The sequence below is a fragment of the Pinus tabuliformis genome, chromosome 2_1 (genome assembly GCF_031772625.1).
Source record: "Pinus tabuliformis cultivar Carrire ecotype Pingquan chromosome 2_1, CPIR1, whole genome shotgun sequence".
Taxonomy (NCBI): domain Eukaryota; kingdom Viridiplantae; phylum Streptophyta; class Pinopsida; order Pinales; family Pinaceae; genus Pinus; species Pinus tabuliformis.
The window spans coordinates 489232532-489251436 of NC_142299.1; the positions used below are offsets into that span (position 1 = coordinate 489232532).

General features: G+C 34.4%; 1 protein-coding gene across 1 annotated transcript; it reads right to left on the minus strand.

The window, feature by feature from the left end:
- Positions 1–2848: 2848 nt before the first annotated feature.
- Positions 2849–7027, minus strand: LOC149201047 (uncharacterized). Its single transcript, XM_089401178.1, has 3 exons — positions 6932–7027; positions 6630–6840; positions 2849–6477 (listed from the first exon to the last, which is right to left on the minus strand). The coding sequence occupies exons 1-3, from the start codon at positions 7025–7027 to the stop codon at positions 2849–2851; spliced, it is 3936 nt and encodes a 1311-aa protein (XP_089257304.1).
- Positions 7028–18905: the final 11878 nt, after the last annotated feature.

Sequence of the window (18905 nt, forward strand, 5' to 3'; positions counted from 1 at the left end):
ATTCCTTTTAATTGAAGATTTTGCAAAGAAATCTTTTCTTGCAACATAAAGATATCAATTTTGCTTACTACTGATAACATTTTTAACTTTGAGATGTTTATGAGTTGACGGAAAATAAATGTTGGATTAATGGGGGATGAAAGTGGGTAGTTAATATAGCATCCATTAAGTTTAAAGTCTTCCCAAATGATATGGTAATGCTTTTGCTTACACCTGTGATTTGTGTACCACCATACACAACCACAATTACACCCACATGGGATATTTGGAACCAAGTGCAAATTCTAGGTGACCTCATGAGAATGGAAATCTAACTTGTAGTTGCTTAGCCAAAGATAACTGCAACAAATAGTGCCAATGGCTTCCCCGTAATGCTAATAATGTTTAGGGATAAATATGAATCTTGAATAACTTTGGTGGAATATATACATCTGACCATTATTTAACAAAATGTAATAAAATTAAATAGTGCTAATAATTACTTATACTAATAACTCTCAATATGATAGTCTTTATTAAGATAAAAGAAACTCAATACAAGCATAACAAATCTAAATAGACATATCATTAATGTCAAAATTACCTAGACAAAAAGTATAATACTCCTTGAAAGATTTCCCTCCCTCATAGAAATGGAAATTAGATAAATGAGATAACACTCCATTATCCAACCACTTAATCTAAAACAAAAAAATAATTAATAATAACACAATAACATGTCTTAAAAGATGTTATTATTAATAAAAATACTAATATAATAGTAACAAATATAAATATATTAAATAATAATTAATCATAACTAACAAAAATTCTCCATACAAACCTCATTCATTTATAAGGACATTGTATTATTTCTATTTATACATTTATATATTATTTTTATTTGTATATATATATATATTATAGATTTGTTTTAAACAAATATTAAATAATTCCAATAGCGTAACAAAGATGAATATATTCATACTTTATGTATGCCGAGCCTTCCAAAGATTACCTATGCCAATATTGTTTATGTATAAGGAGGAGGTACAACTAAAAAAGAAAAGTGCACATTGCTGAGATATTGCTTTCGAATATCCATCTCACTGAGGTGTTGTCTAATGCATAGGCCAACTAAATACTTACGACCCATATCACTTCTGATGAGGTGTACCATTCCATTAATTTGGCCCACTTCCTCATTAATGCAATAATGAAATTCTTTACTTAGCCAGGCTGCCTATAATGCTTCCACCTTCATCTAATATTGAAATTTGGAAGCAAACATTGGAAAGATCTCCCGTATCAATAGGCTTATTTACCCCCCCCCAACCCAAAATAAATAATAATTAGTGCAGTATAAAAATTCCCATTAAAAATTCAACTAGGAGAGAGCATAGAATTCAAAAAGCAATGATACTGAGCACCTCATATATAAGGAATATAAGTTGAGAGCATAGAATTCAAAAAGCAATGATACTGAGCACCTCATATATAAGGAATATAAGTTAGGTAAAAATGGGAGGATTAAAATGAGAAATTTTACATAAATTATTAACAGTCCATATTAAATCATAAAGGGGTGTTGGAACTTGATACCTGTATAAATATGATTGCTGGTTCATTCCAAGTAAATCCAATATTAATGTAGTGGACGGTTTCAAATAAGTAGGATCGATGGTTGAGAATATATCAAATTTATTATAAATTGCTGTAAAAATCAGTAAAATTATATAAATCAAATAATTGGTATATGTAGAGTGATATTAAAATACTTATTTTATGATTTAAAAATGTTTTTTATAATTTATAATCCATTTTCATCTTCGACTTGTTATTTTAATACATGAATTTAATATTTGATAAAAACTAAATTATATAGTTTAATTAATTTAATTTGAAATAGTATAATTAAATTAAATTAAATTATACTAAAATAAAATTTATTGAAAAAATATATACTTCATAATTCATAAATAATTTTATATATAAACCTAAAAAATAACTAAATAATAATATACTACTATATAGTGAAGAAAAATAGTATTTAGAATTATATAAGTTTTACCAAATAATGAAAACATATATAAAATTTAAAATTTATATAAATGATGAATAAAAAACAATTTATGATTATAATAAAAATGAAAAATATATATATATAATTATATGTTTAAAAAATAATAATTATACAAATTATATAACATTTATCTAAATAAATTTAAAAAATTATATATATATATATATATATATAAAATGAAAAAGACAGATACTACACAGTATTAGTGTTGAAAGGCAGAAATATTATTTTACATTAAAGTCGATTTCAATGTGGTTTTCATAATAATTTTTTAAAAACAGTTCATATTTGCTTATATATTATAAGAAAAAAATTTAAATTAATTATAAAATTAATGATTAATAAATAATATTATCTCTTCAGCCATTTCACAATTCCTATGCAAGAAAAAGCAAGAACAACAACGATAATGATTCTGAAACAAGATACAGAAAATTGATAAAGTCAAAACATCCCCAAGAGATAGCAAAAATCAACAACGATACTAATTAAAAAACAAGATACAGAATATTGATAATAAGCCTATGAAAGAGTCTGCCAGTGCTGCTGTCTATCCATATAATAACACGCTTTCATAGCGGTTTCCAGTCAAAACTATTTTGGTTTTTTCATGCGTCTATAAAACAGCTTCTTCATTTCCACGGCAATGGAACAGGCCCACTGTTTTCAGTAGTTGGCAAAACATGAAAGCATTAACAATGTCTAACTCATCTGATTTCCAATGCATTGATTAGATGGTTGACCAGCACTTTTCACATTACAGGGGTTATCCTTTAACTTGAAGGGTCAAACGACCTTCTGCCGCTGAATGCTGAATACCTTGCCAGCTTCATAGTCATTGGAGATTGCCCTTCCTCGGCGCCCACCCTTCCTCTTGCGCGATGTAATCGCGTCACCAACCCACCATGCAGATGTAGATGATTCTGAGCCAGAAACCTCCTTTTTCAGGAATACAGAAGAAAGGAAGCGCTCGTCCTCCATAAACAACTGAAAATTCATACACTGAAGCATGACATCCACTGCTTCCAAGTCGAAATTTACAAAACAACCATCTTTAATTATCTCACATAGTCTTGCCACTAAATCAGGAAATTCTACTAACAGACCATCGGAGACCACCTCAGCAAAAGTAGTGGCAAACAACATCGTTTCCTTTTTATTGTGAGGATCAGGTGTTTGTACCAGTAACCGCTTCTTTTCCTTTTCCCATCGCACCATTCTCGTTGTGTTCACTTGAATATTCTCCGCTTCACCAGTTTCTCTCGCCAACAACAGAGAATATTGCATCACGAGTGGTTCATTCACTCCATAGACTGGACAATCCAGAAGCCCTTTCACAAGCTGATGTCTCTTATGAGCTGGAATTTTGAAGGCAGGCTTTGCAAGATATGCAATAAGTATTTTGTACAATCCCATCCCTAATATCCCCTCCCCTGGTGTCAGCTTTTCCCAAGGCATCATATTGTCTGGAGCAGAGATCTCTATTCTTCTCACCGATTGTGAGAGATTTTTAACTCCAAGATTATTATAAATTGAAAACAACACTTCCAAAGGTATTTCAGGATTACAGGGATTCGGCTGCCAAGTAAAATTTAATCTTCCTGAATATTCTTTGAACAATTCTTTCAGCTGCAAGTCATCAGGGACAAATGCTTTGTCTTTGATACAAACACGAATATCTCCATTATCTGTGCATACTGGCACTTTACAGACACCGTCAGTTTTAAGATATTGCTTTATACGAATGGGGGAACATGACCAGTTTTGTACAATATGCTTCCACACCAAACAACATTCTGATTCCAATATTATACGATGCCTGGAATTCGCTACCCATTCCCGCCACAGGGAGCAGTAGTCTTCCATTCGGGGATGTCTAGGTACACCCAGAGATTTCGAGAAGAAATCAAGTAGCGATGGCTCATCATACCAGCCTTCCAACACCTTTAGCCTTGATTTGAAAATGCCATCCACATCATGCACAACACATGAACTTGCTTCATGCCAACCATCATTTGGAATCCAAATGATTAACAGTTTGCTCTCGTGAGGCTTCCATTTTGAAGCCTGTAAATACTTATACAACCTTTTTATAGCGTTAAAATCTTTATGCTTTCGAATATGATGACCCACAATTATGTCACATCCTTTTCCAAATTCAGTGACCACTCCCACCTTTTTAAGAGTGTCCTTGAATTCATGAATAGTTTCTCCATAGTAGTCCTCATCAATAAAGGGAATATCATCATATTGAAGGGGAGATTTCCCCTTGGAATCAAAGACGAAAGACCTGGCTGGAGATTCGAAGCCTCTGGATGTTGCTAGCCATCTGCCTTCCGAAATACTACGTAGAAAAGCATCAGGCAACTTGCGTTTTTTTTTCAAATATTGGATCCACTCTAACAGAAGAAATGCATTCTCCTTTGTCAAAGCATGGGAAACAGCAGGAAGCTTGGCATTCGGAGGAAATAGCTCCGGAATATCTACAACATCGAGGTCTCTTCTAAAAAATGTAACCAAATCAATATATGAATACATCGAACCTCTTCCACAAGGTGGGAGCATAATGGAATCTTCAGAAACCAAATCATTGCCCGAATACATCAAATCTTCTGCACAAGGTGGTAGTTTAAGGTAATCTTCAGAAAGTGTTTCAAAATCCAGAGTCCAGGGATTATTCCCCATTAACTTGGCCCAGTTACCCGTTGATGCAGGCACGAGAAACTTTCGCGACCGTCGTTCCCTGATTAGATACCCATCTTCAACAACCAGGGGAATATTCTTGCAAAGGCTGACAAGCTGTTTGTACGAGATTTTGTTATTTGTATAGGAATAGTGCAAAAAATGTGCAGTGGTGATGGCATGCTGACTGTCTTTCGATTTTGATACAGCATCCAGTAGCTGCTCAGCAAACTTTAACGTAGAAAGTTCTGTAATTTCAGGATGCTGTTTCAACCACTCACACAGTTTCTTACTTTCCTTGGGATCCAGATTTGTAATTGCTTTCTGAGTAGATTCGGGCATTAAGTAATATTCGACGGCACTTGCAAGTTCTCCAGACCATTTTGTAAGCCATGATATATGCGATTCCTTCGACGAGAGATAAATTCTGGTTTGGCCTGTAGCATCTAATACACTAGCCAAATCTGTGGTTTTGGAGGAACTTATATACTTCAACAAAGGAGCGTCTTGCAGGTGACTTGAAAGTCCCTCCCAATTTTCAGCAATAAAACAAAGAAGTTCAACATACAAATCTTCGGGAAGGCCTTGCAACCAACCAGACGACCGAATACAGGGAGCATACCAATTATAAGAGACGTGAACTACGCCCAAGAAGTTTAAACTATTGTGAAACTCTTCTTTATCAAGGGAAGGATGGACTATGTGTACATTACGACAAAACAGATGGGCTTGTTCGCTTTGCTGACCTTGTTTACTTGCTCTCTCAAGAATGTGTTTAAACGCTGGGAGTATGGTCCGAGCTTCTGTTGGCTTACATAAAATTTTACCCCCAAAGCTGATGTCGCATAAAATCACATCTTCTGCTTTTAATTGTGCCTGAATGGCATCTCTGACTTGTGTTAGCTGTGGATAGCAAGGAATATCACGTGGAAGGTACCCAAAAACCCCGACTTTTGAAGATAAGGGTGACTTAGCACTTATCAGAGCACGGAATGCTGAACAAAATGCTAACGGGATACAGTGAAGGATTCCCTGGTTCCAATTGTTGTTGAAAATGATGCTTTCTCTCGAAGAAACCAGTAGAAAGTCTGCTTGTATAATAAATGGAAATCCAGTGACCATTTCGGTGGGATGCAAGGCATAGATACCCGCAGCTATCATATTTTCTCCTATAAAGCGTTTGCCCAATGGAAAAGCTAATGTAATGGCCCATTCTGCAACATCTTTCCTCTGCTCAACCCAATACTCATTTTCCACGGGAAACCATTGCCTCCACATGTAATAACTGCATTGTCTCGTCAAAAAGTGATCTTCTTCTGCGACCAAATGCAGAACGAAGGATTCCGTGTCATTGGTCCCAGACCTTCGAATGTAATTTTCTCGAAAAACAGAGATTTTATTAGTTCTGTTAAGATCACCGTGTTTCAGCTCACGAACTGAGAGCTTCTTTATCTTAGATAAAAACAAGAGAACTTCAGGATGAATACTCAAGAGCTGTTGCTTTACAGCTTCAACCTTCTCAGGACGCAGGGGTAGAACTATAACAGTATTGGGAAGTTGGCAACCATAAATTTCTTTGAGTTGTGCAATGCACGGCTTATCTTCTATCCATTCGGGGATAATATATCCAATATTAACATCGGATGGAGGGATTTCATTGAATCTGATCTTATATCCATTACTGAAAATGCAAGGCTGACTTGTGACCAAGAAAACGCTCTTAAATCCAATACCTGAAATACAAAATAATAATTTTCCTTTCAAAAACGAAAAAATAAAAAATAAAAATCACACAATCATCTAATTGCACTGATGTCTAATTTAGAAACAAGGCAGGTGTCTATTTCATTGCAGGAACAGAGTGACTGAAACATATGTGTAATACCTTTTTCTCCAATATAACCATCTCCCCTGTCATTCGTTTTGGTAGATCGTCCCACGCTGCATATGGAATCAATATTCTGTTTCTGGAATCCCTTTTCATTGTTAAAAACCAGCAATGTCGCAGGAGCGCCTACGCCAGCGACATCTTCAGTTGTAAAGACTAACTCCAACGAAGGTTGCACATCTGGTGCATAGTCATTATCCTCCGCATTCTGCACCCAAATCAAAACACTAATCTTACCGTGAAAACAGAGAAAACATATAAAATTAAGAACGACTAGAACTTTGAAACTCATTAATTACCTGGATGAGATCCATAAGAAAACGCACATCCTTGCTGTATAATTCATCAGATAATTGTTTCCTGATCTTTTCAATGTGTTCCTTGGGGGTCGCCATAAATATCTCCAAACACAGACAACTTTAATTCCAACTCCTGTAAAAATCCCCAAACATACTAAACGGCCACTCCACTGTAAAAATCCCCAAACATACTAAACGACCACTCCACTGTAAAATTCCCCAAACATACTAAACGTCCACTCCACTGTAAAAGTCCCAAAACATAGTAAAACCCCCAGAGACACTTAACTTCAATTACAACACAGTAAATCACGATTCCCTCTGTAGAACGGAGTTGTCTATAATGCGACTTTTTGAGATTCCGGTGACGGAATCCGGCGGAAGAAATTGAGATGAAATCATGATTTGTTGCAGTTAAAATGGTTTTTTAACTGCATATTCGGATTCAGCATCCTGAAAAACCCCTGGGACGGTTTCATTGTGCAGAAATTAGCTATCAAACTTGGATTCCAATAAATTACTGCCGGATTTTCACCGGAAAAAATCGCCGGAAAGGCTTTCAAAAAGTCGCGTTAAAGACTACTCCCTGTAGAACGGCCAAACTAACCCTTGATCACAGGAGGGAATTTCACGTGAAGCTTTAAATTGTCAGGAATAGAATAAACTCAAAGCCGAACGAAACGATTTGTCGGGTCAGATCAGGACAAGCCAGTAATCTAACAATGGGCTCGGCATTTTCTGTGAATTGGCATGCCAGTTATTCGTTTTATTGCGGAGCCACCATTAATGTTCGTATTCGTTTTCTTGCGCAGCCAATGGAGATCTTAGTGTTTTAATGGCTTCTTCGTACTTGCTGCGCCTCCCAAGATATCACAGTAATGGATTTTCATTAATTGCTGCGGCTCCCAAGATATCAAAGTAATGGCCTCTCCATAATTGCTGCGCCTCCAAACTCCATACTTCAAAATAAAACCTTAGTATTAACTGTTGACGAGAAATGTTCGTGTGGGCTGAAATCACATTAATTAATTAATGGCTTCCTCATATCTCTGAAATTTAAGCTATTTTTTAATTTTTTTTTAATTTTGTGAAAACACATATAATTAGCAATTGCACAATAGTATCGTACCTCACTACAAGGAGTGGGGAAATATGGAAGGAAATTTTGGCGCCATATATTAAGTTACAACATCTTAAGATTGATTATGGATAAATTTGATGATGATTATGTTCAGTAACTATGTTTGAATATGGTTAATTATGGTCATATTATGGTTGATCATGAATATAGTAGTCTATTTTTCTTCATTGAAACATAATACAATGATCAAGTACACTTAGGTAATTTAAGCACTTTGATCGCCATTAGTTTAGATGAATACTGATTAGATGGATGTATACCTAAGGAATTAGGTTTTTGTGGAAATATCATTCACTGAATGCTTTCTCAAGACCAGCGCTCTAGCTTTTGTTAAGGCTCTTGCAACAACTTAATTTGATATAAATATACGACAATAGGCTTACAGAAATATAAATGAAAAGCTTACCATTTAAAAGGGAGGACCTTCATTAAGTATGACATTCTTACAGGGATATAAATGAAAAGTTTACCATTTAAATGGGAGGACCTTCATTAAGTATGGCATTTCGCTCAATGGCAAAACCTGAAACAAGTTGATGACCAAGATAAACGAGACTTAACTTACGCCCAAGTTCTTGAAATCTAGATGTAAATACACAGTAAATCAATTGTAAATACTACTAAAAACAATAAAAAGCAATTGCAGTTGCATAAATCAACTCCTAACTCATGTTCATTTATAAGAATTATTGCTTTTGTGCTTTTTTCTTTCAACTTTTGTATTAAATTGTAACTTGAATTTAACTAAAAAAGTAGTTTGGTATGACGTATTCATCAGTTTTACCGTGAAAGAACAATTAATTAAAAAAAAAGGTATACCTTTACAAGAAAGTGAACATTATAGGCCATGGATCAATAACCCTTGATCTTATTCCTCATATGTATCACATATCTGTCATGATATTTATACTTCAGATACATCCAATATCGGCCTCTCCTCTGGAATCTGAATGGCCATAGGCCCAATTATGAACATGAATATCTTTATGAATAATAAGATCCTACCCTATTAGCCTTATTATCATCATATGGAGTTAAAGCCAGTCTTCTTCCTGACATAATGCACCTAAGCCTAGGCCCATCATCCTGGCTTGTAGTGAAGTCCTTTTTACTCACCACCTTGTAGACCTCACGAAGAACAGTGAGAAATGCATTCTCAACATTGGTGGCATCAAGAGCGGAAGTCTCAAGAAAAAACATGCCCTCCTTCTCTGCATATTGTTTAACATCGTATGTTGGGACTTCCCTCAAGTTCCCTAAATCAGATTTATTGCCAACAAGCATGATCACAATGTTGTTGTTTGCATGCATTCTCAGCTCTTTAAGCCACCAAGGTACGCGCTCAAACGAGTACCATGTGGAGATATCGTACACTATTAGTGACCCTAGAGCTTCTCTATAATAAGTTCTTATGATTGTCGGGTACCTGCTTTTGTTTAATTCCTAACAAAACCAGTCAATATGTAAATATCAAACTTAATAGATAACTATATCTTAGTAAATTTTAGATTTCTGTTGATTTCAATTCTAGGAATTCTATCTTGAAATTTTTAAAAAATTATAAACCCTTAACCTTATTATAAAGAAAACATCTCTGCAGTTTTCAATGTTCAGTGTTTCATATTTAAAAAGAAGAAATAGTGGACAATGTCTTGTTTTGTGGCCATGCTTATTTGCAAATCTTGTTGGGTATGACTCATCCAAAATACAATTATGTGTATACAACTTTTAAACATAAATGATCAAGGTTTGTTGCAAAGAGATTTGAAAATGAGAAATAGTGAAGCATGCCCTGCTTTGTGTCCATGTTTATCTGCAAAGATAACTTTTTTGGTGGGAAAGTTTCAACCATAATACAATTACTTATATATTATTATCAAACTTAACTGATCAAAGGTTTGCTGCAAAGAGATATGATAAACCACATAACTTTTTGTTATTGCATTTCCTTAATAAAAGATATGCACAACTGTCGCTCGAGGAATGCACTTTCAATTCACACTTCTAATAAGGAGAATTCAAAGTGTTCAAAGATCAACAAACACTCCATGTCAAAATTCAGATTAATATGCTTCAAAGCATGAAAACTCCTTATTGCTTGGGGTATTGTTCAAGACCATATATATTCATGTCTAGAACTTGAATACAAAGAAGATCTTCATGCAACTCTTATGTCTATTGATATAGGTTGTAACTAATATCAGTTGTAACTAGTAATATATGAAATTAACAGTTTTTTAGGGGTTATTTTTAAGGTGGTTCCCATAACATTGACAATCATTTTTATTTGAATTCAATCAATTTCCCTACCCAATCTACATCTTAACTTTTCCAAAGTAGTAGACAAAATTCAATGGATACACACAATTGTTCAAGAAACTTGAATAAGCAACCAAAAAGCATTTACAATTGTTTAAAGTAACAGATGAAATAAGAGAACAATTTCAGGTTCCATTCATAATTTACAAATTACGATAAACTAAATATATTCAACAAAAGGGTTTTTCAACAGATTAAACCAACAACTCCAATTCTTGTATCATCAAATAGAGTTAAATCAGTTTTGCTTTGCCATAAATTTGTATAATTGTCCCCAAAATGAGGAAAATCTATATATCAACCAAATAAATGTATACATAAGAAACAACTTTGAGCAAACTAGAAGATTTAAAATTTAGTAGTTTACAATTTAATATGTATAAAACATATCTTCACAACACAAATTGGAATCAAATTGATGCCTTTTATAGTTTTATTAACCCATCTAGAAAACAAATTTATTTTCTTTGTTTATGCCGCTTTTGAAAAGGCGTTAGTTGCTCTCTCACATCAACTAACGACATCAGGTAATATAAACCATATATTTTACCAGGCCTCCAGTTCAATCAAATAGATCACTAAACAGTTTCTTAGAATAATGATTGTGTATGGTAGGGCTAAATAGAGAATTGACTACTACACATCCTCCAAGCCACACTATATATGGGAATCATGTGCTGGGAATGAGCTTAGTCACATCATTACCAGTGATCCAGGTGGATGTTGGTGGCCACCCACCTATCCCATTTGGACCCCCACAACTGTCTCTTTCAGTTTTTCAGTTTCCTTAATTATACCACAGTTTACTATTTTTAGCAGTTTTTCCGGTCCTAAACTTCCGGAGCTATTTTGAGGCCCTAAACGACTTTTTTTTGGGAAATCCACCGCCAGCGATTTTTCTAATAAAAATCGTATTTTCCGTCGTAGTCCTCGGAGAGATCTTTCCAACGGGCTATCATGCGCGTCAAACGGAGATAATACGACCAATTCGTGACCCCGGGAAGTTGGCTGTCCAACTCACCCCAAAACGGGGCCCACAATTTGGCGTTTCATCTTCTAGGGTTAGGTTTTGGAATGTGAAGGGTTTTCCATTGTTTCTCAATAATAAATATGCCTTCGAGCCTCATCGTAAACACAGTTCGAAACAGTTCAGAGGCATGTAGCCGACACATCTCTTCTCAGAGATAAGCTACCATCGCCCTAGCTGGGTTATTTCTATTTGTAAGCATATTTTAGTATTCTCCATTAATGAAATGAAGTATTATTTCCGCTGCATCTCTGTTTTTATGGTTATCGCATCTCTGTATTTATGGTTATCTCTGTAATCTATTGCGTTCCTGCTTAAATCCGGATCAACCAGATAGGTTTCAGCTTGATGTACGCATTCTTTGGGTTGGCTGCTCAACAAGCCATACCGAATCGTTCAGCAGCAAACAACATGGATTTGTAAGTAAACCAAGTAGATAAAATTTAGTGGGTGAAACGAATTGAAGAACCAAAAATTATTTGTGAATTTTCATTATATAGGCAGGGCACACATGGTGCAGGGCCTACAACATGAAAGTTCACTTCTATGGTTCATGAAATAGATCAATGCATGACAACCCAAGCCAGCTTGCCAGTGTTTTCTGAGGGAAATTCCAGATATTATAATTTGGGATTACAAAGAAGATTCACTAACTAGTGACCACATGAAGGACTATCTTTTATTGTTCTAAGAGTGCTTTAGGAAGAACTTGTTAAAATAAGGAATTTATTGTGCCTTTCTTGGCAATTATAAAATTTATGGTGGGTGCCTTTACTAAGAATCCAAGAGAATTTGTTATTTAAATAGATATGCAATGCAACACAACAAATTTCAATTCTTTTAGAGCATAAGTAATCACTAAATACCTGCAGCTTCTTACTACTTCACTTTGGTGATATTATGTCAATCTATTACTGTTTAGAAACTTGGAAGATGAACTCATAGATTCAAACATCAAAGAAAAAATAATAGATAGACTGACCAACTTAAATGCATATTATTAAGCTCCTCAGTAGTTGAAAACTAGAAGAAAAAAATGCATAACATCGGGATGATACCGTTTGGCTAAACATTTATGAGCAGATTTAATTTCCTCTTTGCCGACATCTCTATCCAATTCTGCCAATGCCACAAAGATATCATAATTTTAGATTAAATACCTCTCTCTCTCCCTCTTCCTCTACCTTCCCTCTCTCTGTCTTTCCTACACACACAACACAAACACATACATTGCTCAGCACATTGGCACAATTAAAATAGAAAGAATAAATTGCTTAGCACATTGGCACATACATCTCTCTGTCAGTTCCTGCATGGCATGAGAATCAATCAGGATTAAAAAAAATATATAGAATAAACAAAGGAGATATTCAAAGGGTTCTCTTTTGTCCCCAACTTCACGAAGTCTATGAATTCCTAAATCTTATTGAAGAAGGTACAAAATTACAAACCCTACACTCTACTTATGAATCATATGTAAAGATGAGCATTTAGAGAAACAAAATTTCAAAACACTTGCAAGTGACCAAAATGAAATCACTGTGGCATTGTGTCAAGGCCAGTCGAAAGCCATAACACTCATCTACCTAGCCAAAAGAAAGTAATTTTTCCATTCCCAAGCATAGATGTGGAATGTGGGAGCTGTGTGGGCATGAATTCTTGAACCCTACTCTTTCCATTTTACTGCCTTCCCACTTGTTTATACACATCAATTAATGTGCCCCACTTTCTCCTCTACAAAAACTAGGCACGAGTCCTCACTATTTCAAAACTGAGGAGACATTTGGTGCACATATGAGTTGTAGCCCAATGCCACAAACCACATATCCTTTGTGGTTTTTATTTCCTTTTCCTTTATTGGATGTTTGTGAGGGTTAAAAGTTGGATTTCCTCTTGTCAACCAATGAGAAAGCACTCCCTTCAAAGCACACAGAGACAAGCTAATGGGGTTTACATTCAACGCTCATCTCCCCTCATGCAGTTTTGTTGGATACTTTTGGGGAGAATGATTTAGAGAGTGTTTGGGGTCACCAAAACCACTATAAGAGAAATCATCATAAATGGAGAAAACCAAAATAATTGAAAATATGTGAGTGATAGGTGTGGTCTTCCTAAACCATAGTCTGAACATGGATGCCTAATGAGCATGAAATTACTTAACCAAACACCTCCACTACGTATTTGTTTGTTTTTTTTTCATTTTCCTTTTTCAAATGTCTGTGAGAGTTTACAACTAGACTGACTTATCAAGTTAGGTTAACCAAACACCTCCATCACATATTTGCTTTTTTTTTTCAAATGTTTGTGACAGTTTACAATTGGAATGACTTTTGCCAACCAAGGACTCATGAGTTAACGCACATATGAGGAGGCCCTGCTCTCTCTTCAAAGCCCACAGAGGCAAACCAACTGGGTTTTATGTTTAACCCTCCCTCTCCCCTCAGGCAGTTTTGTTTGATCCTTTTGGATAACATAATTTGGATAGTGACGCAGAGGCAGACCAATGGATTTTAACTTTTTATGTTCAACAATCCCTCTCCCATCATGCAGTTTTGTTTGATTTTTTTGGAGAGCATGATTCTGAGAGAGCTTGGAGTCACCAGAACCACTATAGGCAATTATTTAGTAGTCATAATATCTACAATATATTTATCTTTATGCATCACATGTGAAAGAATGCATATTACGAATTTTGTGAGCATTATTGATACCCAAAAAAACTTGTTCGCATTGTCATTGAGTCCTTGGGAGAGAAGTCAGGATCCATAGAATTCTCTCATTTCTCAATTGAAATTAACAGTGACATCAATGATTCTACTGGTTCATTTCCCTTTGCCTTTTTGACTTGCAAGTTCAATATTACCAATGGGCTTTTGCATCTCACAACCAAATACGGCTTCATCTCAGGAACAGATTCTAAGGCCTCTAGGACTTCAACATCGAGGACTTTTATCTTCTTTTTTCTCTAGAGGCAAGGTCATTTTCTCCAGAAAACTCAAGGCATTTTATATTAGTATCCAAGGGAATAAACGTGGCGTATAAAAAAAACACTACGTTATATACATGTTTTTATTACCAAACCAAGTGCACCAAACATTTGTTAAACCTCAAACCCTAGCAGTAAAACTGTAGCATTTCATAGTAAGCCTCTAAGTCCTTTGTAGCTGATATCAGAGGAAGAGATTGTTGCAACAGCAGAAATAGAGATGACAATGGCAGGGAAGCAGAGGGTTTCAAAAAATAAAGAACTGATAAGGGGAGTCGGTCATTTTTCCAGATCGAAAATGTATCACAAGAATAGATTGTTGCAGCTGATATCAGAGGAAGAGATTGTTGCAGCTGCAGGAGAAGAGATGACCATGGCAGGGAGGTAGAGGGTTTCAAGAAACAAAGAACTGATAAGGGGTGTAGCCTTCGTTTTTCCATATCGAAATATATCACAAAAGAGGTATTTGGGCCCTCAAGGAAAATAACGGGGACAATATTCCCCAGCATGCCCTCTCTCATATCAACTAACAACATCAAGTAATATAAACCATATATTTTACCAAGCCTACCCACAGGGTTCAAGTGAAACATTGTTTCCTAAAATTTAATAATTTCTAAATATGGATACCAAAAACAATTGCATAAAATTGACGCAAAACATTTCAAGCCTTAATTGGAGAAAGGCTTATATTAAAAATTCTAAACTCATTAACAATAGTTTCAATCATGAAAAAGGAATATCTGGAGTTGCTCATCTTTCAGGAAGCAAGCTCATGTGTCTTCACTCCTGATCTCAAACTAAACCTCGCAGTCAAATACTGCTTCATCTCAGGAACAAATTATAAGGCCTTTAGGACTTCAACATCTAGGACTTTTTTGTCTTCTTTTTTCTTTGGAGGCAAGGTCATTTTCTCCATAAAACTCAACGCATGTTAAATTAGTATCCAAGGGACTAGAATTGGTGTATAATAAAAAGCACTGCGGTCTACACATGTTTTTATTACCAAACCAAGTGCACCAAACCTTTGTTAAAGCTCGAACCCTAGCAGTAAAATTGTAGCATTTCATAGTCCTCTGTAGCTAACATCAAAGGAAGAGATTGTTGCAATAGTAGGAGGAGAGATGACCATGGCAGGGAAGTAGAGGATTTCAAGAAACAAAGAACTAATAAGGGGAGTAGGTCGTTTTTCCAGATTGAAAATGTATCACAGGAAGAGATTGCTATAACTGATATCAGAGGAAGAGATTGATGCAGCAACAGGAGAGATGACCATAACAAGGAAGTAGAGGGTTTCAAGAAACAAAGAATTGATAAGGGGACTAGGTCGTTTTTCCAGATCAAAAATGTATCACAAAAGAGGTATTTGGGCCCTCAAGGAAAAGAATGAGGGCAATTTTCCCCAGCATGCCAAACAACCGCAGGTGCCCAAATATGATGAAAAGGCTGCCAAATTCTATCCCGCAGAAGACATGCTTGATTAGACCCACTTCCTTTGCACACAACAAATCAATAGTTTGTTGAGGACCTAGATCCCAAAACACTGAGATTGCTAAGCCTATCAGTCACAATTTTGAAAAAGAGTAATGGGAAATTGGGAATCCAAGCTTATGATGAAAATAATCTAAACCTAACGTTCAGAGCTCTGGAAAAGTGAAGATGGAGGTAATCAATGGGGAGAAGAGGAACTTAGGTCTTTCAATGTTGTGCAGTGCTTACACATCCTTGCTTCGTTAGGTAAAATCTGTAAACACGTTAGAGTTGTAAACTCTGACATGCATAAAATAGATTCACCGTACCAAAGTTATCAACCTTCCATGGAGCCGTAAATCCAAAGAAGGGCGGAACCCTGTTGCACAGATGACAGCTTCAACATTGCCTATTGCTTCACTCAATTTAGCAGCACCCTCTGTCACATTTTCCTTGACAAATTGAATTTTGTCGTCATTAGAGGGGAAATTGTTGTTGGCACAGTCCACATCACAGACACCGGCCTTGACATTGAATCCTTTGGATAAGAGTTGGGTTACAATCCCTTTTCCAGTGTTTCCTATCACACCTGCAACGAATACCCTATCCTTAGTGCAATTCAATGCTGGAGGTATGGTGAATGGGGCTCGATTGATCAACGGGAATAAGGGTAGTGTGCTAGAGAGGAGTAGAAGGAGAATGGTACAACCTGCCAGAGAGGAGTAGAAGGGTTGAAAACAGGGTGGAGGATTTCTGTTAGTAGAGCGCTGCAGAAACAGGTAGCTATGGGAAAACAAGCGGAAATCAATCTGGATAGATGGCAAATTTCCATTGGTTAGGGGGACAAACACATGGAAAAATTTTATTGGTTGGAAGGGTGAAATTCAACCTTTCCTATTGGTTGGGGTGAACAATGTTTGCCCACCCCAAGCCAGCAAAGAAAATGCTTATCTGCGTAAATATATATATCAAAATATTTCCATTTAAAAACAATTACAATACAAGTGTTACATAATAGCTAGTACGTGCGCTTACCTTAAATATAGCTAAATAAAAAAAATAAAGATGATAGTACTCTTTATTATTGTGCAAGATATAAAATAATCAAAATTACATGTAAAATACTTATTACACATAATTTTTAAAATATATAATAAAGTTTGTAACAAAATTAACCCTAAATTGATATTAAAAAAATAAAACATTTGTTGAAAATAAAATAAATGAAACAATTTATATTTAATACAATAATGTAAAAATAAATTTATATTTTTTTTACAATTATAATGTTAACTATAATAATATTTAAAAAATATTATATATAATATAAATTCATATGATTATTACAAATATTATTGTTTTTTATATTAACTTTAAATACTATTATATATTTATATTAATTTTTAATATTTTTTTTATATTTATATAACCATTTATATTGAGTATGGTAGAAGATATAATAAAATATATTTAATTAAAAATAGTAAAATATAAATAATAATATATATCATGATCTCATGGTGAAATGTTTGAGGCAATTCATGCGATTGCAGTGAAGGTATAAGTTACGCAATATCATTATATAAACTTTGAAAATTAGTGATGGAATAGGGCAATCAATTTGATGGGTATGCCATTTTTTTTTGCGAGCACTACATATTACTATATGTTTTTTTTTAAATTTAAATTAATTAATTAAAGTAAAATTTAATATCTGGTTCATAATCATTGTCTAATTTGTAAAAACAAAATGTTGTTAAATTTACCATAATTTTATTTAAAAGCCATATATCAAAGTCATAATATATATAATATATATTGTTTATGTAGAATAGGGACTAAACGATTCAAAAATAACTATTTTAACTCCAAGATTTTTTACATATTAATATATTTTCATCTCAAGAGATTTGGTCCCTCTCAACCCTTGGTAGATATGGAGTTAAGATAAATCTAGGCTAGTTTAATTACTCTATTTAAATAGGATATATTCCACATGAATACGATGGATAATACCATGGATTCACATGAACAACTCTTACATACTAAACCAAAAACATCTCCATCAACCAAAATAATACCAACAAAATATAAAAATCAATAAATTACGAACATTGACTCTACCTGAAACAGATATGTGAAAACAAATATAAAAATTTTGTGCAAACTAATACCTAAAATTTAAATTAACATATATTTAATCAATGCATGGACCAGTCATTAAATCCATGTAGCATTCAATCAATACAAGCACGATAAAGTAAACCAACGATGAAGGCACTACTAAAATGGTCCAAAGAAAACATGGAAAAATTTATTCGTTATTAATGTGGTTGAAGATATCTCCATTTCATGAGAACAAAACTGAAAGGTTTATGGCTATGGTGTTAGCTGTGTTCAAGAAAATCAATAACAATTTATTAAGGAAACACTTATTGTGTTACCAAAGTACGTCATATACAAAGACGTAATTGCAGTATGATCACTGCAGTCGATGCGTCAGATCATATTTGACAGGATTCGGCGATCAGTGTGCAGTAATCATTAATATTCTAGCCTTATACCATCGTACCATGAATTATACCACGAATTATTATTAGGTTTGGGTATAGAAGATGTTTAAAATTATAGCGAATATAAATAAATAAAATTTACAAATTTATTTTATTAAATATTGGAAAATTATTTAATAAGTTTGAACAAATTAAGTGTGGATTTAGTTTTCTCCGAAGGTGGTAAAACCTATCAACTCAGGTGTCAAACCAACAGTGAGGACAGCCATCTCTGGATTTAGTTTTATAAATAGTAAGGAATATTTATTTTAAAGTGAAATGATTTTATTAAAATACGGTTTAATAGAGTGTAGATACTTTTTGAAATAATTTAATTAATTTTATTCTCAATCTTTTTTACACAAACTAATTTATGTACACTTTATTGGTGCTAAAAAAAATGGAGTTGTTTTTAGTGCGATTTTTTGAAGATTTCAGAATCCGCGGAAAAATTTGAGGTGAAATCTTGTTTTGTGTTA